Source organism: Hydra vulgaris, chromosome 15, assembly GCF_038396675.1.
Source record: "Hydra vulgaris chromosome 15, alternate assembly HydraT2T_AEP".
Lineage (NCBI taxonomy): Eukaryota > Metazoa > Cnidaria > Hydrozoa > Anthoathecata > Hydridae > Hydra > Hydra vulgaris.
In genome coordinates, this window is record NC_088934.1 from 43,465,098 (window position 1) to 43,488,144 (window position 23,047).

General features: G+C 27.7%; 2 protein-coding genes and 2 long non-coding RNA genes across 8 annotated transcripts in view; 2 read left to right on the forward strand and 2 right to left on the reverse strand.

Moving 5' to 3' along the window:
• The window catches only part of LOC136092443 (uncharacterized), an 83,884-nt gene extending 75,719 nt beyond the window's left edge, over positions 1-8,165 (forward strand). For both annotated transcript variants that reach the window (XR_010644398.1, XR_010644399.1), the window contains one exon: positions 7,879-8,165. This is a non-coding gene — a long non-coding RNA (uncharacterized LOC136092443). The remainder of the gene's footprint in view (positions 1-7,878) is intronic.
• The window catches only part of LOC100204491 (low choriolytic enzyme), a 94,284-nt gene extending 76,146 nt beyond the window's left edge, over positions 1-18,138 (reverse strand). Inside the window, exon 1 of one of the 3 annotated variants that reach the window (XM_065820685.1) lies at positions 17,995-18,138. In XM_065820685.1, coding sequence (XP_065676757.1) covers positions 17,995-18,040 — 46 coding nt within the window. In that variant the 5' untranslated portion in view covers positions 18,041-18,138. Of the gene's footprint in view, positions 1-3,278; positions 3,310-3,483; positions 3,625-17,994 lie in introns of those variants that run through there. The other 2 variants (XM_065820687.1, XM_065820686.1) reach the window with 2 other exon arrangements.
• LOC136091525 (uncharacterized) lies at positions 8,431-12,660 on the forward strand. The gene is made up of 2 exons (XR_010644049.1): positions 8,431-10,116; positions 10,191-12,660. It is a non-coding gene; the product is annotated as an uncharacterized LOC136091525 (long non-coding RNA).
• Positions 18,139-21,646: 3,508 nt separating the features above from the next.
• Positions 21,647-23,047, reverse strand: part of LOC100204247 (vacuolar protein sorting-associated protein 35) — a 36,408-nt gene continuing 35,007 nt past the window's right edge. For both annotated transcript variants that reach the window (XM_065819341.1, XM_065819342.1), the window contains exon 16: positions 21,647-22,101. In XM_065819341.1, the coding sequence (XP_065675413.1) occupies positions 21,919-22,101 (183 nt within the window). In that variant the 3' untranslated portion in view covers positions 21,647-21,918. The remainder of the gene's footprint in view (positions 22,102-23,047) is intronic.

Here is a 23,047-nt window from a genome sequence, read left to right on the forward strand (position 1 = left end):
TATCTTTGAATTTAAAGTTCTATATGTTTTAGTTTTTTTTCCAGTTAGATTTTTTGTGCCTAGTAAGTTTATAAGCAGCTGAAAATATTAAAGCAAAGGTTAATATTTTCAGCTACTTAAGCAGCTGAAATGTTAAAGGAACATTAAGCATGTTCCTTTAACATTTCAGCATTTCAGTACATTTCAGCATTTCAGTACATTTATTGAATTCAGCAACAAAAAAACATTATACATGTTTATTTTTGTATCTATACCACTTTTATTTCTTAATTTTTTAAGAAAAATGTTTTTTCATAATGTTATGAAAACCAGGTCATTTTGGGAAACCAGGTCAATATAAAAATTGCAGTATCTTGTCAACCGCTCAACATTTTTAGCTGAAATTTTGCATGCAATATTTTTTTTATAATTAAGAATAATGCGTCAAAATATAACACAAAAAAAGACACATGGTTCAATGGACTGGGTGATTTGATGTGGAACTACCCTTATATGAGTTTAAAGGAATTTTTAAGTACTATAATTTAACATTTAAAAATAATAATTTTAACAATAATAAACATGTTTTAATTTTAATATTCACATTTTATTTTTAAAAAAATTGTGTACAGCCATATAAATTACATAAAGTTATGTGAAGAAGATACCTAAAAAAAGATTTAATTTTATAAGCTTACACAAAATCTTTTTATCTAAAAGTAGAACAGCGTGCTGATGAAAAATTTGGAAAAATTATTTAGGATTTGTAAATAAATTGTGAATTGCATGAAAAATTACGCTTTAATGGCATCAAATCCAACCTTTAAAAATCTAAACAAATCCTAGATAAACTAAGAAATTTTTTTAAAATTGTGTAAAAAGATTTGACAGAAAATTCGATGTGGAGGGTAATCAACCTCAAATTCGATGTGGAGGGTAATCAACCTCAAAAATTTGACCAATGGTTTAGAAAGTAATAAGAGAGTTTAACAATTTTTATTGCATAAATGAGGTGTCAGATAAAATACATTAATGGTGGTTTAACAAAACTAAAGATCAACACTCTTGATGCACATGATAATCAGGTTATAAGACAATGTACTAGATGAAGAGATTCTTTTAAATGGCTTCATGAGCATAGATTAAATGGTTTAGTAAATGAAGAATGTTGAAAATAACAAAAACATAGATTTTGTGATTTGTATTAAAAATTATTTTCACTGAAAAAGGTTTGTAACAAGTTGATAAATTCTGGACTTTGATTTAATCATTGCTTGTGCTGAGGAAGAAAAAGAGACAAAATGTCAAACAATGGCTCCTTTTGAGCCATATTTGCATAGTAATGAGTTACTTAAATATTAAAATCAGAGATTTATTAAGCAAACATTGAGCCAACGTTTTCCATTGCCATTTTATTTTTAAAAGTGAAAATTTATCTGTACACTTTTCAAGAAGTTATATATTACTAAATGATTAAGTATCATGTAATACAGAGAACAAAGTATTGATTCTCTGTAATACAAACTTAATGATAAGAAAATTATTATTATCAAGTATTATTATTAAAAAATATCATTATTATTATTATTATTAGTAGTAGTAGTAATAAGACTTAAAATCGGTTGATTCATATTTTCTGTACTGAAACTGATATATTTTTGAACAGGAGATTTTGCATAAATTAATAAATTTTAAAAAAGAATTTACTCTATAAAATTTTGAATTAAAAACACGAAACTGAAAATTTAGAAGAGTTTATCAAAATATTGTCTATATATTACACTTCATTTTTATTACACTTTTTTAATTGAAAAAATGCCATCACCGCACAGTGGGTCAGAGTGTGACAATAGCACAAAAAAAAAAGTTTAATGGAATGATGCTAAACAGTAAAACTAATTATCAGTAAATTATAGTATAGTAAATTAGTACTTTTATTGTACTATAAAGGCTCCAGAACAATATATATATATCATACTTAATTGAAAAGATTTTAGAGTACTAAAAATTTTGTAAAATTTTAAATCACCATTGACAATGTTGATAAGCAACAATTTCAAATATTACTTATATTATCGTGAAATATATTTTATAACTTTTTTTAATAAGTCTATTAGTTTTCGATTTCTATGATTTACAATTACTTAGTAAGATATAATAGACTTTAATTTTGTCAATCAAGTTGATATAGCATCATAAAAATTAAAAAATATTAATATTTTTAAATTACTTTGTCAGATATTTTTTATATCAAAAGTTATCAGTGAACTGACAACATTTTTTAAAACTTAAATGTACATATATTAATTCTAAATAAAGTTTGCCTGCATTTCTTTGTATCTCTGATTAATGTTAAGCATTAACCATATAAAATTTGTAACCCCCTCAAATTGAGAGTAGTTTAATCTTTATATGGTCATAATTTTCAAACGCTGAGAGATAATACTATTAAACTTAAAATTTATTGATGAATATAAGTCTAATGGAGAATATATCAAAAAAAAATTTTATCAACTAGTTGCCCCTCACATGTTATAAATCATGTACCACCAACATCACAATATTCAAAAGAAAAAGTTCTTTTTATTTTACTAGATTTTCATATAAGTTGATTATTAACATTTATATAATGAAGCCTGAAATATGAAGAGTAATCTATACCCTCCATACAGCACTGTATTTATGGCCAAAAAATAATGCATGCCTCTGAAAGAATTAATTACTGTATTTGACTACAAAGTTGGAGTTAATTTACTAGACCTTGTTGATCATATTACACAGCGCATATGTGTTCTTCAAAATGAAGTATTGAAATCAAGGCCTTTTCAAAGAGTGATCTTGTGATACAAAATTAGATTCGATTTTTCGACTGGTCAATCGATTTATAAGCAGTCTACATCATCTGATCTTCAATGATATCTAGCCTCTGAAGAAAGTTTTTTTCTAACTTGTCTTGTTCCACTCAAACTTGATCCATGAAAATTGATTCATCAGTTGTTGATCTGTAGATGACTAATTTTGCTAACTTATATTGGTATTATTTTTGTATTGTGGTGCTTGCATGCACATTTCTTTTATATTGACTATGTTTTTTCTGTATAAATTAAATAAAAAACTCTTTCAGCATATAAAAAAATGTTAATGGTTGATACCAATGAATAAACTATTTTTATATGTAGTGTAGAGCAAGACCTAAACTTATATATTTACAATAACTATTATAACAAAGCAAATGTTACTGTTGCTGTGAAAATTTAATGTCTAAAGCGACAAAACAATTCATAAAACAATATCTTTACTAATCACATTATCCATTTTTATTCAGAATAAATTTGATTTTATTCAGAATAAATTTGATTTGATTTGAGTTGATTTGATTTAATATGTATACTAAAGTTTGTTACAATACTGTTAATGGTTTAAAAAAATAATGAATAATTAACCAAAAAACCTGGTTGCTATGCAATTGAGGTATCCATAGCAACCATACAACAAAAATATTACCTTCACAGACAAGAAGCACAGACACGTGCCAAGTTCAGTGAACATATGACTAATTGGTAAAAAGTTATGAATTTTGTCTCAAAAACCGGTATTCTGACATACTATGAACCGCACAGTAGTTTGAAATAATCAAAAGGTGGCATTAATTGCAGATTTGCGAAAATCCAATATAAAAAGTTTTGATTATGCACAGGGATGGCGCCAGCATTTTTGGCCTTTGAGATATGTAACTTCCGGAAATGGACCAAACTCCAAACATTTATATGCTTATACTTATGTCAAATAAGAATGCTTTGCGATAATCGGAGCCTAGGAACAAAAAAGCCCTAAAATTTTAGCCCCTCCCCCACCTGCCTCAAACGCGAGAGCAACAAGTAGATGAAATTTTTTTGAACCATTTTCAACTACAGGCCCGTAGCAACCGGGAGCAGGGGCATTTGCTCACCACCCCCTTCCTCCTTTCCCTTAACCCCCCAATAATTTTTAAATAAATAATTTGGAAGAAATTGACTGAAAAAATGACTAAAAAAAGAAAAAAAAAAGAGGGCCTTAAAACTATTTCGGGATAGTACTCCAATATAATTTTTGTTTCTAAGGGCCTGTATTTATTGATAAGTTTTAAATTTCATAGTAAAATATTTTAGCGTTCAAAAAATATGACTATATAAAGTTTAAACCCCCCTCAATTTGAGGGGTTGCAAATTTTGTAATTTTTGAACGCTGAGAAATTATGCTATGAAACTTAAAATTTTTCGATGAATATAGATCTAGTTTAAATAGTACAAAAAATATTTCTACAACTTGTTGCTCTCACGTTTGGGGAAGGGGTGCTAAAATTTTAGGGCTTTTTTGTTCCCAAGCTCAAATATTCGCAATTTTTTGCAAAGCATCCTTATTTGACATAAGTATAAACATATAAATGTTTGGAGTTTGCTCCATGTCTGGAAGTAAGATATCTAGAAGACCAAAAAATTCTGGCGCCACCCCTGATTATGTAAAACTGTTGCAAATTGATCATATTTTCATATTCTGAAAGAATTTTTGCTTTTTAGACCACTTGGCGCTTCCTCGCAGATGCTCAAAGTTGTCACTTTTTAAAGAACAATTTTTTAGTGAAAAAGCAATAATTTTGAACTTTTATTTTATTTCTTAAACCACACCTGTGAATTTCCATATATTATATATCAATCGGAAGAATATAAAATAGGTTTTCAAAGTTTAATGTAAAAAGATTTAATAAAATTACATTTCAGACCGTAAAAATACAGAGAAAGATTTAAATATTTAGGCTAGGAAATTATAGTATACTTAAGGCCGGTGACGCGAAACGGAATTACTCCCGAAAACTTAACTCCCGGTTAAAATATTTTAACTACCCGGTTAATCTATTTCGAAATAAATTAACCCTGGGAGTTTATTTATTTTAAAATTTGGCGAAATGGATTACCCGGGGCTTAAATATTTCTAACCCCCACCGAAATAAATTAACCCCTTTTAATACGCATTTAAAATAGAATGTTACGAAAATTAAAGGTGCTCAACTTGAGCTATAAAATTTATACTTGGAGTATTGAACATCCTTCATTTTTTGTTTGTACGTGGTCTGTTATGTTAAGAATTTTTTTAATTCTTTCAATTAGGCAGCTCTAGAAAAAGAATTAGAAGGAAAAAGTTTGACGACAAAGGAAAATGAGCTAAAAGAATAACAATTTCAAATCGGTCTGAAAAAACTGAATATGATACAAATTATATACTCAAAAAAGCAAAACACACAAATAAACAAATAGGTACGAAGAACTTAGAAAAAATTATTAAGGGCATTATACAAGATCAACATTCGTATATGATACCAATAAAAACATTAACAAAGAAATTAAAAAAATATCCCTAAAAGAAGGAAATGCTTTTCTATTTAATTATGGTTTTAAATAATCTCAGTACATGGGTATAAGATTGAAAAGTAAAGAGAATGGTGCAGATTTTTATCCACTTTACAGCAATATTCTGGAATCTAATAAAAATGTAGACCAAATAATGTGTTCATCTTTGACAAGGAGGCAAATAAGTCATTACAAAATCTTCATACATACTGTTCAAAGAGTATTAGAACCACACGAGGTGCAAACCATATCTAAAATTACTAGTAAAGAAAAGGACTCATTGAGTTGATTTTTGTTGTAGATTAGAGACTCGATTGGATATAGATATAAATCTTATTGTTTATTTAAGAAAAATAATAAATCTTTGTCCTGTTAAAGTCCAATTTATCCTATTAAATTTGAAAATGTTTTTCTACAAATAGTTTTAATCATCAATGAGATACATTCATGGTATAAAACTCCTACTCGTGAACTCGTGTTCATAAAGTTTTTGCTCATGGAGCTCAAATAATGGTTAAAATAATTTTGTGAGTTTTAACTTTCAGGAGAAAGTCTTCACAAATGTCCCAGAAAAGATTGTTTGGATCGTGCAAGAAAAATCTTAAGATTTAACAATTTAACTGATGTTTTACGTTGAGGTTTAGAAACACGATATCCTTATATTCCCAGTTTGAAAAGACGTTTGAAGTCTGTATGTAAATCAGTACTACCAGAAGTGGTGTTTCAACTTTCACTGATTGAAAATTCCATAAGAAGTAAGGATGTTAATAAAGATATTTTACCTGAACTAATTGATGTTTATCGACAATTAGATTGCCTCTATATTGAAGCCGATAACAATTTATCCAAAGCAAATAAATGCTCAGCAATAATTATGAAATTTACTATTAATTAAAATAGTTTGAAGCTATTATTATTATATGATATCAGTGCTTCTATTTTGCATGTCATTTCTTATTCCGCAAGACCCTTACGTGGGGAAAACCTCATTTGTATTTTAAAAAAATCGATTTTTTGGATTTCATTTTTAATCTAATAATTTTATTTTATGTGTGTTAAGGAATATATTAAAAAATAAAATTAGAGCCTAATTTAGAGCACTGACTAAAAATGACTGTCATGCTTTATGTATAAACAAAAAAACAAAACAAAAAAACAAGCAATTTAAGAAGAAACATTTTTAAATTGAAAACAGTTTTTCTTGGACGGATCCGGGCAGCATCAAAACATATAATGGGTTGAAAGAAGAAGGGTCGAAGTTTATCAATACGTATTCAGATTCTTACAGAAACATTTAGAGTTTAATAAAAGTCACATTCTATTAATTTATTATTTCCTAGTCTGAATAGTTATCTTTCTCTGTATTTTTACGGCATAAAATGTAATTTTATTAAATCTTTTTTACACTAAACTTTGGAAACCTGTTTAATATTCTTCCGATTGATATATAGTATATGGAAGTTTACAGGTGTGGTTTAAGAAATAAAATAAAAGTTCAAAATTAATGTTTTTTCACTAAAAAATTGTTCTTTAAAAAGTGACAACTTTAAGCATCTACGGGGAAGCACCAAGTGGTCCAAAAAAAAATCCTTACAGAATATGAAAATATAATCAATTTGCAACAATTTTGCATAATTAGAACTTTTTATATCGGATATTCGCAAATCTGGAATTAATGCCACTTTTTGATTATTTCAAACCAGTGAGCAACGTCAACAAATAACAAGTTTGTTGATTTCCAAGTTCATGTTTATTTAATCTAGTTACGGCAAACAAATTCAAAAAATTTCATAAGTGTTGTAAATACATTCAAGAAAAAAAATATGGAACAGCCCAAAAAGAAAAACCTTTTTTTGATAGATTATTTTAGTTTAAACACAAAAGAATTATAATTTATACATCTCCCAAATAATCTATACATCTCCCAAAAAAACTTCAACATACAATAAGTAGTTAATCAAATTAAAAAAAATTTTCTTATAAAAAAAAGAATTTCTTACGGGAAAGATTGAATCGATAACTTTTGAATCACTAATTCAACAATTTTAGAAAATCGAGTTTAATACTTGAAGAAAAATATACTTCCGGCTGAAGTTGCAAAAAAAGATTTCGCTATAAAACCTCTTCGAAATCAAATTGAAGAAATTAATATAACAAAGATTCATCTGCATAAAATATTTTGTGAATTTAATAGTTCTATAAAAAGGTGAATAAAAAAGCTAAGTATATCAACTTTGTTAAACATTGATGTACCGCTGTACAGTGAAAAATTGATGTACCGCTGCACAGTGCGCCAGAGGTAAGCAAAATCCTTCAAAACCAACTTTTATATTGGAGTAACTTCTGTTTGTAAATGTAATCTAGAGACCCCTAGCACTCAAAAACTGTTATATTGTGATTTTTGAGCTCAGTATATCATTTTTACCACAAAATTGGCAATGTTTTCATTTTTCAAATATTGGTGAAAATGTAAAAAGTTATATTTTTTTTATTTTTTATTATTTTTTTATTTTAGGTGCACCAAGAAGTCCTTACGGTCTTATCACAGAACACCGCGGATGAGTATTTAAACGAAAGTTCATGCCTCTTTCCAAACCGATGACGCAAAACTTGCCCAGATGTGAGGTTTGAACCACGGATCCTTTGTTTCTGAGGCAAGTGTGCTACCACTGCGCCACGGCTGCTTAAAAATTATAAAAAAATGAAATATGAGACCAGCAAGACATTTTACAACATTTTAATTTCTTAAAAGTTTATATTAGTCCGTTGACATCATATATTAAAATAAGAAGAAGAAATACGAAAATTTATTTTTTATGCCTGCTTTTTTTCAAAGTGTTTTGCAATAAAACCCTTAAAATGCGCAATATTTTTTCTAACACATTCCTTTAAAGATAAGTGTGATTTAAAGTAGATCACAAGTGCGCCCTTGTGCGGCCTAGTATTTTTCTGTTTAGCTAAAAATATCTTGACAACCCATGACCACACCTACCTGTGCAATCATAACCACTCCTTAAAGACCAAATATGGCCAGATTTGATTTTCCTTATATAAATTATCTTTATTTAGACATATAACATGTTCCATCTAATTAAAAAACATTGGGACATCTCAAGACCACCTTTGACCACCATTTGAGCGTTCATGACCACTTCCAAAGACCAAATATGCCCAGATTTAAATTCCCTGACAGCACTTACCTATATTTAGATATACAACATGTCCCATCTAATTTAAAAATTATTGAGAAACCCCATGACCACCCTTGACGACAGAAGATTTAAACAGTGGCATTTTCGTGGAGCATTTTGGAACAAATTCTATGTTAAAGCGCATTTGTTATGTTTGTGTTCGAATGTATTTTCAGTTTAAAGATTCTTTGAACCAAATGTACAACCAAAAAGGAGCTGCAGAAATGCGTACATTTTCTTGAAAATATGTCGCATAAACTATCAAATGGACTCTTTTATAAAGTTTCTAAATAGTTATTTAATTTGAATAATGCTGAAATTTTTTCATGGCTTAGGTATTCCAGTGGCAAAACTATCTGCAAAAAATCCTGCTGCAGTTCTATCTTCTCTGCATATACCGAGCAGCAAAATAGGAAATTTAAAATATGTCTGAATAATTTATAAACGAACATTCTTCATCATCAAAAGAGACTCATGCTTATTTGTAAAAAAGTGTTTAAATAATAAACTTTATAAAAATTATACAAATCTATTTGAAACCATTAGTGACAAGAAATATTGTTGAGTTTCCGAAAATAAAACTCGAAATGACAAAAATCTCTTTTTACTTTGCTGGAATAAAACTTTTTAACGAGTTACCTTCGAACATACCGCTAAATATACGGCTGAACTAACATTACATAAAAAAAAACTAAACAACCACTTTTTTCTAAAGCAGCATTGATGTTATTATTGATGTTATTGATGATGACTTATACTTTTTATGCTTTTTTTTGTTTTCTGAAAATTATAATTTCTGTTTCAAGTTTTAGTTTTTAAACAGGACACATGTTGATTATAGCTTTTTATAACTGAAAGTGTATACCCTGCATAAATATCATTTTTAATAATTTTTTGTTGTTGTTGTTGTTATTTTCAGGGACTAAAATAACGGGACGCGAAACTTCAAATCGATGCTAAAACGACGACAGGGCCGATCGTAAATGGCGAGCCTAGTTTGATTTAACAAAGAAGTTATGAAAACCTCACATTAATCTAACCATATTCACAATTTAGATTACATCAAAGTGATATAAATTTATATTACAAATATAATGTACATATTTTTTATCAGTATTGTACTGATAAAATATAGATAATGCAATAGAAATATGGAAGATATTTATAACTTTTTTCAAAAAAAACCCTTTTTTTTTTTTGAAAAAGGTTGCTAGTTTAATTGAAAAATATGGAGTTTTTTGATTTTTTAAAGTAGTAAAATTAAAAAATTGCATTAAGTAGTTTGTAAATTAAGTAATTTATCTTAAGTTATGAAACTATTAAATGTTACAAAGTGTTATGTCATATTTATAATAAGTAATGATAGTTTTAAAATTATTAGTTATAATCATGCCAAGAAAATGTTTAATAGTTAATTGTACCACAAATTATTTAACATCAACTTCAGAAGAAAAGCTTCATGGTTACATGTTTCCAAGCGAAACACTTCAAATAAGGGTGAATGTGAAAAAAACCGGTCACCAGGCTGCAAAATGCACAAGTCTCTTCGATCAAAGTTTAAGGTAAGAATCCTTAAAGTTGTTGTTTTTTTTATCATAAATTGTACAATGAAAAATTTTATTAATCTTTTTTTTAGATTCCTATTTATCCCCCATCTATTTTTCCTGGTTGCACATCTTTAATGATGCGTCAAACAGCCTCAACACGACCAAGATCTACAAACATGAAATAAATTTCTTTAACATCACAAAATGCAATACATTAAATGAATGATTTCAATTAAATTGATTTAATTAGTTTTTATGATGTTGAAATGTCTGAAATAAAAGAAAGGAAACATTAATGATTTTTTCCCTGTTTTACGATATTTGTTTGCTTTGATTTAAAGTTTACTTGTTATTAAATCTATTTTAGATATCCTCAATACTTTGCATTTATTGAAAATTCAAAAGTCATAATGTTTGATGTTTCTCTATCATGTCTGCCCGAAACAATATTGTTGAAATTGTTTGTTATTTACTTCAAGTTAGTATTTGTTTTAGGCATACAAAAGTTAACTGCTATGACAGTTTTTTAGCTATTGTCAAAAGAGTTTGTACCTTTAGTCCTGAAATAAAAGATGAGGTATTAGATTTGATTAATCAAATTGAAAATACATACTGTGACGCTTCTGAAGAAATTTCTTTCCTCATTGAACAACTACGCCTCACCACTTATCCTCCAAATGGACGTCACTTTTCTACCTTATGTATACGTTGTGCACTTGAACTGTATTTGTCCTCCAGATGTTGATGAAATGTATATTAAACAAAGTGTTAGTTTCAGAGGAGGTCACCTCATTGGATATAGTGAGGATAATCCCACTAAAATTGCAAAGATCTTATTAGTCTTTAGGATTAAACCTATGTTTGATAAACCTTCTTTTGTTTGTAGAATTGTACCAATATTCAAACTGTCAGTACACTTTGTTTGCGGTTTGATCATAAACATAAATAAATAAATAATTGATGCAGGAGGAGAATCATTGTGTCTCATCAGATAACCATCCCCGAAATCGGAGTGTTTACCAAAGTTTTGTTGTTAATAAGAGTTTTCCATGGCAATGTGTTATAGAAAAAGAAAAACCAGTTATTATGCTAATCGACTCAGTTCACTTGTTTAAAAGTAAAAGAAACAATTGGTTTACGGAAAAACACAATCAATTAGTTTAAAAATTAATAATCAACCTTTGTCTGGTGATTTGTCTGACATTGTTCAATTATAAAACAGACAGAAATTGTGTGTTGATAAAGCTACAAAGCTTTCACGTAAGTCAGTATACCCTAGTTTGATTGATAGACAAAATGTTGAAAACATGGTTGTTGTATTTAATTAAAAAAAACATTACAGCATTGAGATTAGCTAATTTTGAGAACACTGCCTGTTTTTTGGCACCAATTGTTTCATTATGAAACATGCTAGATGTAAAGAAGAAAGGTTGTGATGTTTTACTTACTTATATCAATAGGTCTCTTTTCCAAACACTCAATAACCTAAGATTTAAAAAAATTTTAGCATTTGCTGATGCAACTTCTAAGACGTCAGAGGGAAAGAGATTTAGGCGTCATAGTACTTTTACACCAGAAACAAAACATGCTTTAGTTAACACTCTACAAGAATTGGTAGAATTAATAAAAAAAACTGCTTTCAGAAGATCACCGATATGATCTTTCTGGTATTTTTCAAACAGATTGACTTGAAGGTGAATTCAGCATCTACAGATAAAATTATTTTTGTGTTAATTATAGTTAAGGAAATAATGTAGATTTAAAATCTAATAAGCGAATATTTATTTATTTAAAAGTATTCATTTTTAACATGCATAAGTTTCATAATACGTTTTTATTTGACAATTGCAGAACAAGTATTGAACAGTTTGCACCTTCAGCGGTTAAAGTTATTCAGCAAACTTGTTTCTTTGGATTAAACTGACATTCATTGGTCACGCATACATTCAGACTGTTGCACAATAGATCGAATGGAAGAGGATATTATTTATTAAATGAAAGTTTAATTAATGCAGACAATGAATCTATTAATGATCAGGAGAATGCTGCTATTTTTTATATGGCTGGTTATTTACAGCACAAGATCGATACGCAGCGTGTAGTTGATACAACAATATCACAGTCAGCTAGTTCTGAATTTACAGATTATGTTTCACGTGGTAAATTGCGTTATCCTGGTTATACTCTTTTCCAGTTTATTTGTTTTTGTTATTTACTGTTTAACAGCGTTCCAAAGTCTGAAAAACACTTTCAATGTGTTATTTTTTTAAATAAATTATTTTTATTCTTGCATTCAACATTACCATATGATTTAGAAACAGACAGTATAAATATTACAAAAGTATCTCCATAATAACTGTTTCTTGAAAGTTGTTACGACCCTTGATGATACATCTGATATTATTTTATTAAACATTGAGGACAGAAAAAGAAACTCAATACTTAGTGGTCTGATCTTTTAGTTTTTGTTGGCGATCTAATTAATAAAGTTTTGAAATGTATTTATAGTTTTACATTTATTTGATTTAAAATTTATTTAAAATTATATATTCATTACTATGATATGAATATAATATATTATAAATAATGATTAGTTAATTCATTACCAGTGTCTTTAAAAATGATTATTTACAGCTAATTTACAGTTATTTACAGATAATTTACAGTTATTTACAGATAATTTACAGTTATTTACAGATAATTTACAGTTTCTTTGTAAAAAGTTGTTTTCATTTTAACACTTCTTTAACAATTTTTGTTTGAAAATAGTGATAAATAATTGAGTCATAAAATTTTTTTATTATATTTCTGTTGATAACTATTTTATTGTTTAATAATAGTGTTTCGCTTTTTTTTTTTTTCCATCGGCCCTATTGTCAAAACTACATGAAATAAGAGTTTCGCGTCCCGTTGTTTTAATAGTCCCTGGATTTTAGTTTTTAAACAGGACACATTGAGAACAGTTTTTTATAGTTAAAAGAGTGTATATCCTGCATAAATATCATTTAAAATAATTTGAATAGAGAAAAGTCGGTTAGCCCCGGACACTTGAGGAAAAAATAGATTATACACATATACTAACAAAAAACGAAGTGTCAAAGACTTTTTTTAAAAGGATTATCTATCTCATGCATAACAAAAAAATAGTTGTGTACCTTGACCCTTTCGTGACGAGTGACGGAGTTTCATAAAATTTGTTTCTAAATGACGAGTGACCTGCATGGCAATTCATAAACAATTTTAAATATTTCAAAACATCTACAGCAATTAGGGAAAACTTTAAACTTATCCTTGAAATGTGAATAATTTTTTAAGATAATGCTTTAAACCGTTTGTTAATTGCATTTATAGATCGCTCAAAAATCAATTTTAAAAATAGATTAAATTATACTGTCGTAAACAAGATCCTTGATATTTTTTTCAATGATGGTGGTTGAGATTTTTTTTTGTTTAATCACCGCTATAAATGCCCCATTTATTTAACCTCAAAGACAAAATATTTATGTATTTCTTCTTTATTTGTTTAAGGTACATAAAGAAACTATATATTTTTGTTAATTTCAACATGATATATTTTAATCACGTTACTAAGATGATAATAAAATTTTTTAGGTTTTCAAATTTTCTGAAAGCCAATTCTTTGACAAAAAAAAGCAAGGTCTTATTTGTAAAATTCTGACTAGTAGTTTTTATTTTTGACTTTTTTAATTGATCATGATCCTAGTTCGTTATTTTACGGGCAGTCATACAGCTGTTTTTAACTCAGTCACGGAAGGGTTAATAATATACAAAACATAAAAGAAATAATGTTAGAATTAAGACATGTTTAAAAATTGGAGAGTAGGCCCCAGGGTCGACACAACTAGGTGTCACGTGGGGTGTGCCATTACAACTTTTGTCGATTTGCCGACTAAAAAAAAAAGGTTTTTTAAAATTTGCCGACTGCCTTATCGACATTAGCCAATTGACTGTCTAAATTTACCGACTAACTTGTCTAAAGGTTCAACATTTACCGAATAACTGCCAAAAAGGGGACTATATGAGCAAAAAAATCATTGATAAGGGAAGCAGGGTGTTACACCCCCCCCCCCCAGTGCGCTGGCCTTGGTAGGCCCGGGCACTTAGTTTAACCATGATTTTACCTCTTTTTAACCAGTGTGACACAAATATAATATATAGTTATTTAGCATTGGACTGTTCTCAACACATTTAAAAAAAATGACTTAAAAATTGCCTCTGATATATAAGGAATGAGAATGAAAATGTCATCATTTAGAAATATAAATATATTAAATTTATCAAATTATGTTAAATGTCTCATTTTTAATATGTAAACGGGTTAAGTTGTCCAAAACCACCTTCTAAACATATGTCCGATACCACCCGATTATACCTCATTCACAAATACTAGTTTTAAAACCAGTGCACAGTGGGCCAGTGACCGGACAAAAGTATAAAAACCAAAATCAGAATTTTGATGCCTAAATGGTGTCGAACCTATATAAAGACATTTTAAAACAATTTAAAACCGTTTATATACACTTAAAGTTTTAATGAATATACTAATGCTGCGGTTGAAGTAGACGCAAATGTAAATTAAAAAAATAATAATAAAGAGAAAAATGTTGTTTAAAAAATCGATGGAAATAAATAAAATTTACATAAAATATTGCGCTTTTTAAAATATTATAGTATAACTCTATATATTATCTAGATTTTAAAAGTTGTTAGACTAAAATTGGTATGTAATTAACATATTTATAGCAAATTTAAATATGCTTAATTTGTTATATTTTAATGTCTAACTTTTGCTTTTAATTAACAATGTGTTTTTTTTATTGCTACATCTTGCTTTTATACTAGATATTTTAAAGCTTATATATGTTTGCTTTAATAATTTCATAAATCTGACTGCCACTAGGCGCCACTTAGGTTTTCTTTTACGTTTGAACTCTTTTACCTAACAAAAAATCTGTAATTGCGCTCAAAAATTTTTATTTGCAAAAAATTTTAAAAAACGTGGAAAACATATAATACGTCTACTGAACATACAAAACGTAATACTGAACAATAATGTATATACAAAACGTAATACTGAACAATAATGTATATATATATATATATATATATATATATATATATATATATATATATATATATATATATATATATATATATATATATATATATATATATATATATATCCTAATTTAAATTTTGTTCTTATTTATTTAGCGCTTGTCAAACCAAATTGATTTAATAATCTATTTTGGTTGCTTTGGTTGTGGCTATTCATTTTAGATGTCGAAATGCTGTTTTTATTAAGGCTTCATGAGTGTCACAAGAAGCAAAATTCACTAATTTATTTGACTCAACAGTCTTTCGTATATTTATTTTGATTATGTTAAAAGATGGATTCAAAGTAAACTAACCGGTGCAAGGTTTTATAAAGAATTCAGCTTGGCTTGAAAATGATTTTAATACTACATTAATGAAGGATAGTAAAAGTAAACAACTCGGCAGACCTACATTATCATTTCAAGAATCATCATTAAAAACAAAGAAAAGTTGCAACTTTGTCAACTTCAAATTCTTGTGAATTATTGTTTGCTAAACTTGTACTACTTATAGATTACAGTGTCAAAGATTTTTGATGATTGTGAATGCATGGGAACAATATAAACATTCAAATTTTAAAAACTCTGTAGACGCTCGTAAAATCTGCTAATTAGAAAAACTAATTAATTAAGCTAGAATACAATTTTTTCTACAGGAAATCAAGTTTATCTAGCAACGTGTAAAAACACTAGTTAATCATATTAAACTTAAATAAGTTTTGCTTTTCACAAGCAAGGGTCTCATAATAAAACAGGTTCTAAATAGTGTACATAGCGCAAATAAAACATATGCAACTAACAAAAGTTAGTTGCTGCTAAGCAAAATTAGGTATCCATAGCAACTAAATAAAAAATATATTCACGTTTTTACAAAGCGCGACCTCATATTAGTACTTATAAAAAATTTGGTAAACCTAGCACTCGTAAAAATATCTGCAATTATCAAAACTAGATTTTTGCTATAAAGTATTAAATGAATTTTTTTTAATAACTAAAAAAAATGTATCTTTAATTAATAGAAAGTTATTAGTTTACATAAAAATTAGGTATATTAATATGTGTACCAAATATGATGGTACATTGCCTTTTCTGATGGCGGGAAACAACATCTTGCTCATGATGAGTTTATGATGAGTTTATATATATTTGTCATTATTAATATAAGTTTGTACAACATTTTACCGTGAAATATGACTGGAGCAAGTAGAAGACAATAGTCTTATCATCTTGCCCCATTTTTGTCGTTGACAAAATATAACAAAATATAAACCAAATACAAATATAATAAAATATTTATAATACATATAAATTTTTATTTATTTTTTTTTTATTTTTTTTTTACTTCTTTTACAATGAACATCATTAAATAACCAAGTAATATAATAGAATTTCAAGAAAAAGTGAAGATTTAAATTGAAAAAGAAAAAATTTTAAAAATAAGAGATTGTTTCATTAATGTTGAGGTCTAGTAGCTGTTGCTTTAGAACGCATTTAAAATGTTGGAATGAGTTTATCGTTTTTATTTTGTTTGTTAGAAATGAGTTCCACAATTGGGGTCCTCTGCTGGATCTCATCAAGCCAATCGCTTTGATACATGATATGATAGATATTTTGCATATGCCGTATTTTCACTCAAATAATGTTTTTATAGTATTTAAAATTACATAGCTTTTTTAGTTTAAGTTGTACATCAAGTGTCAGGAGTAACCCAACTTTACCCTAATTAACACCATCGGAGCGTAAAGTAAATAATTTAAAATCCTCAATGATTTCCCACATAAAAGAAATTGAAACAGACTTTAAAGGGGAAAGGATGTCACACAATGAAGTTTTATGTTATCTTGACACCTTTAGGCGTGTTCAAAATGCGATTGAAATTCTTGAAGAAATAAATTCAAAAGATAGCTTGATGACGTATAAGATGGGTTTTCTCTTGATAAAGCGTTCGGCGATAAATGGTGGTTCTTATTTTCTGATGATAAAGGACATATTAATATTCTGGAAATCACAATAACTATTTTGTTGAAATTATCAATTCAAGAAATTATGGTTCTATTGACAGTGCGCATATTTATTGTATGTTCAAAACACATGATGGTGTAATAAATATGATAAATGTTTAATGTCTAACTTATTTCCAACAGAGAGGAAATAATTTGGATATCAAACAGTATTATGTCTAGAATTAATGTCAAAAGTAGAATTGAAATATGTCTGTAAAATAACCTGATGGAAAACTATAATATGGCAAAATTAAGTCAAGCATGTCATAAATCTAAAAATAAAAAAAATATGTAATAAAAGACCGAGAAAAAAGCTTTTGAAATATTGTTGCATAACGATTTATGATTGCAATGAAGAATTGCGTCATGGTTTATGATTGCGTCATGATTAATGGCTGTAATAAAGAGGTACCTCTTTATTACAACCATGAATCATGGCATAATCAAACCTATAAAACATTTTTAATAACATTTATTTATTTTATAAACATTTTTCCTAATAAAAAAACTGTTACGCAACAAACTTTTATTGAAGGCAGCGTCGAAGATCAAAACTTAATATACAAAAACATTAAGTTACTTAATAATCATTGAGTGAAAAATATACTAAAGCATAGGAAACATTTACCAAAGCATAGGAAATATTGTTATCAACAAAAAAATTAGTTTAATTATTAAAATGATAAAACTCACATGAAGAACCCACCTTGGTGGGGTCTTCATATCATTTATTATTAAATCAAATATTAGAACTATAAAACCTTATAAAATACCTTTTTTACTAAAACTAACTGCCAATAAAAAAATGAGTAACTTCATTCTTGTATTTGGTCGATTATAACACAAAATACAATTTATGTTATACAGCTTTTAAATGCGACTATTTGGATATAACTTCAAGTGCAGTTTCGAGTATAGTTTCCAATAGAAATTGGTGAATTTTTCCATGTATAACTTTGAGTATAGTTTCGTATGTGGTTTGAGTATAAATGATGAAGTACTTGATTAAAGTAACTTAACAAAAAAATGTTTTATCAAAACCGTTTATCTTAATTTTTATTTATCAAAAGTTTAATTCTAGAATGTTGAATATTGTATTCTTTTTAGTATCAACTGTGTGTTGAATGACCAGATATTCCGGTATCCAATTTTAAGAGAGCATTACCGGGGTTCCAAAAAAAGGTTGTTGGTACAGTAAAACCGGTTTTGAAATGAATCATGTTTTGAAAATATATATATATTAAATTAATTTTTATTTTTTATATTTCACCTATATAAAGTATTTACAATTATAAAGTTTATGTTAGGCCGACGTCATAAAAATAACATCGGCCTAACGTAAGAAATACAATGATGCAAACGAGCAATATAGTTTTTTATGCTTCCCATAAACAACTTTTTAACTTCGCTTTGGCAAGTTCTATATTTCAAAAGTCAATCAAATTATTTTTAGTTGAAAGTTTAATTGTATCTTTTTAAGTTAATTTTCTTGCATATTATAAGGTTTAATAGGTAATCTACTCAATTAAAACTCTGAAATAGCTTTTAGCTATTTTTCAATAATGTTGTTGGAAATTCATGACAAAGTAAGCCTTTGGTTTCTAGTATATAATAATAACACTGTTTGATAAACATTTAAAATTAAAGGGGAAAAATATCAATTTATTATTTTTGGAATTATTATTTTTGGAAAAATATAAGGATTTTAACTGCAGTTGTTTGTTATTTTAACATCAAAGTTGTTTCAATAATACCAACAGGGGTACATCCTTATGACGAGCAAAAACAAAATTGGTTCTAGGTAAAAATACCAAAATCAGTCGCTGTAAAAAATATTATACCAATGTATGCCAAACGTATTTATGTTATTTGAACTAGACTTACGCTAAATAGCTAATCCAATAAAAAAGCTATATATTATCAGGTCCCTAGGACCCAAGCTCGGTTTAAAAAAACAACAATTTTTCTGAAGGTTATATGGAAAAAATTTTATTATTCTTATCCGGTTATGAAGTTTTAATAAAAAGTTGTCAGTGGTTTTGTTGATAAAAGAGCACCCGTAAAATGCCATGTTTGCAGAGCTATTTCAGAAGAAATGGCCAAATAAAGTGACAAATTTCCATCTCCTAATCCAGAAACTTATAAGTTTAAAATAACTATTCTCCATTTACTTTTTTAAGACTACGAACCATTACTTAAAACTGGTTACAAATAGGGTTTTAAAAAAGCAGATTTTATTGTGAAAAAATATAGCTGATGAGGATTTAGGAAACAGAAATTCCTCGAAAGAGTTCTAGAAGCTCCTGGTATAAGAATCAATTAATCGTAAGATGGCGGTAGTGATGCTTCAATGACGGAAATCTGTGCACGTCGATCTTTGCAAAATGCAGCCATTTTTTATGTCAAATGCCTTTTTCAGTTATCAATAGTATTTTTTTTTGTACTTTAGATTACAATAGCCTTTGAAACTGCTAACAAATGGTTGAATTTACATTTCCATTATTTCAAGAAAATTATCATTTCAGGCATCAGGCAGTTATAATTGCCATTACGAATTTGAATTGCACTCTGCAGGTTCTTTATAATTCTGTCTGTAGAGCAAACAGGGTGCTATAATAAGTACATTCATTAATACAGGCTGCACAATTCTCAAAATCTGTCAGACAAATCTTTTTCACACTTTTTATACGTTATTTTGAAACATTTGTCCACCAATCTTTACAAGTTTTTTTTAAACTATTGCTAGGTGAAGTTAAAGCACTTTTAAAAAATCTTAAAGACCAATTTTGCATCGGTTCAGATGAAGAAGAAGTTTAGTTTTGCTTACTTTCAACATGGGCTTTAAATTGATATTTTAATTCTAGCTGATGTATTTTAGTTTTGCTTTGTTGGTTCAAGGAAAAAAATCCCCCCGGAAAAAATCTCCTTGGAAATTATCCCCCCGAAAAACTTCCCCGGAAAAAAATCCCCCAAGAAATTAAATTCAAATAAAAAATTCAAATAAAAAATAATAATGATAAAAAAAAAAGAATCAACCGCAAAAAATAAAATTTTTTAAAAGATGTTTTCCATAACTTAAAAACATGTCACAATAGACTTAAAGCAATGGGTTTAAAACATTAGATAATAGACGGGCAAAAGGAGATCTTATTCATCAATACAGATTTAAGCACAACATAGACCAAATAAATTGATACAAAAATCTACAATTAACACCATCTTTATCTTGTTCAGATCCTGCTTCTTTAGTACGGAGCAAGAAATACAGAGCAGAAAAACGTACCTTCAAGTTTACAAAAATATAAAATTTCTTCACCAACCGAGTGGGTAATAATTGGAATTTGTTACTAAATGAAATCGTTGAAGCAAGATTGTTGAATGTTTTCAACCTGTTTGTAATTATGTGTGCTGAGTACGACACAATGCATGCATCGTGTTCCATATATTTTATATATATATACAGTGACCTAGAAAGGTTAAGAAAGTTAGGATTGGGGGGGGGGGGGGGGAAGGGCTGAAATTATGGGGGCCTAACGCAGCTAAAATTTAAATAGAAAAAACTGAAACTTTGAGTTAGTTCTGACGGAAAGGGCTACGCTCCATCCGCAACACGTCTCTATGCCAGTGTTTGTATATATTTTATTTATCAAGTACCAACTTTGGTTTACTTTAGAAATTTGGTTTTTTATTATTATTTCAAAAAATAAAACCTTAAAATGTTCATATGTTGTAATACTGAAAATAAAATTTTATTATAAACATTTTGGTATATAAAAATTTTATTTTTTACAATTATATCCGTTTGGCCAACAAGATATTTTTATAGACTTTAAAACGTCGTTTAGCGAAAGAGCCCGTTTCGCAAGTGCAACTTCCATAAGCGCTACTTTTGTATGTAGCAAAATAGTTTTATTTCGTAATTCAACTTGCGAAAGGCAACATTTCGTAAGTAGCTTTTGCGAAATGAACATCGACGGTTTTTTTGTTTTCTAAAATTCATTCTCAATATCCTTCCGAAAGAACTTTAATTTTCCGGATTGTACGAAATCTTCCGGTTAACAACTCTAGTTTAGGAATCCTTTTATATCTAATAATCGAAAATTTTTAATTTACAAAATTAGTCTTTATCTTACAAAAAAATGTTTTTGTTTCTGTATATTGTACAACTATACTCAAAGAAAAAAAAAGTTAAAAGTTGAGTTTTTTTTAAAACCTCTCATTTTAAAAACCCAAAAAACAATTTCTTTAACATATGCTTTAATTACGACGTATGTCAAAATTTGTTGAGGTTTTGACGCTTTTTGATCATTCTGACGCTTAGTGCGGCATCTTGGAATGCTATAACTTTTTGTTTTTAAGGCTGATAAAGAGTTAATTAGTGATTTTTTTCTACAACCTAAGTGTTCAAAAAATAACACGACAAAATCAATATTAATAAAACTATTCAACTAACGTCAACAAACAATAGTTACTTGACAAAACATTAATTTTTACATCAATTAATAAATTCATTATAAAAAATAATACTTAAATTTAAAAGAAAAATCCTAAATTTTAAAGTGAAGATATCCTAAAACTGACTCCAGTTTAACTTAAATAGCCAGGTTACGACAATATAACTAGGTTTACAAATTTTTATTTTTTTATCGGTTAGGTACAAAAGAAAGTCATTTTAAAAAGTCATAAAAGGATAAAAATCAAAATAAAAGATCTTTATAAAGTGCGGCTTCGCTTTCATCGGAGCTTGCCTTTTTTGATTGAATTCTCATTAGAGTATTTTGAAAGTGTTTGTTTATTTGATCAGTTTCGTCATTTGTCTCCAATCCAGGAAGATCTTCGCGAATTTTGTCGATCAATTGATTTAAAATTGTTGAATTAACCTAAAATGAAAAATTTCTAACTTAAATATTGGCGGCTAGTAAATTTTGGTCGAACTTATATACCAAATTAAGTTATTCAGGATAATCGAATTATCAATTCGTTATTAGCGAATTTTTTTCTTTTTAAACGAGCACCATTAACTCGATGGATAATTTAAATTCAGTTTTATTTTAATTTTTTTAAAAAGTTTTAATTTATTTTTATTTATTATAACATCTCTAAAAATATCAATTTGTAATTCTTACATATAAAATTTAATACGTGTATTCAAAAACAAAATTTGGTGGTTTGTTAATCTGTTATTTCGAAAATTCTATATTATATGAAGTGCAAGGCCCAAGGGCAGTGCCTGAGTGGGCTCATATTAGGGTGGTACTGTTATAAATGGATGCAACACAACTAGGTGACATAATCTAGAAGTTAAGTTAGAAGTCTTTTTGGTATTAAGTTTGCTGGCAATATATATATATATATATATATATATATATATATATATATATATATATATATATATATATATATATATATATATATATATATATATACATACATACATACAGTGGTGTGCAAAATAATAGGTAATTGTTAAATAATTTGATTTTTCGTACAAAATAAGTACTTGATAGTAATCTAATTTATTTAATTAGTTATTCTACAATTAATTCAACTATTAACTAATATTTTTAATTTAAGCAAACAATTAAAAAAAAAAATTTGTTTACTAGCCTATATAATTAGATTATTTTTAAAAATATCTACTGTGCAAGAAAGTAGATAAATTAATATTAAGTACATATTTTCTTGTAAATAATGAACAATGATAAGTAAAAATTTAATTTACTTATGGTTTATTAATATTTGGTTTTATACCCTTTATTCGCAATTATCGCTACACATCCTTTCGGCATGGTATCAACTAATTTTTGGCATGTACTTATTGGAATG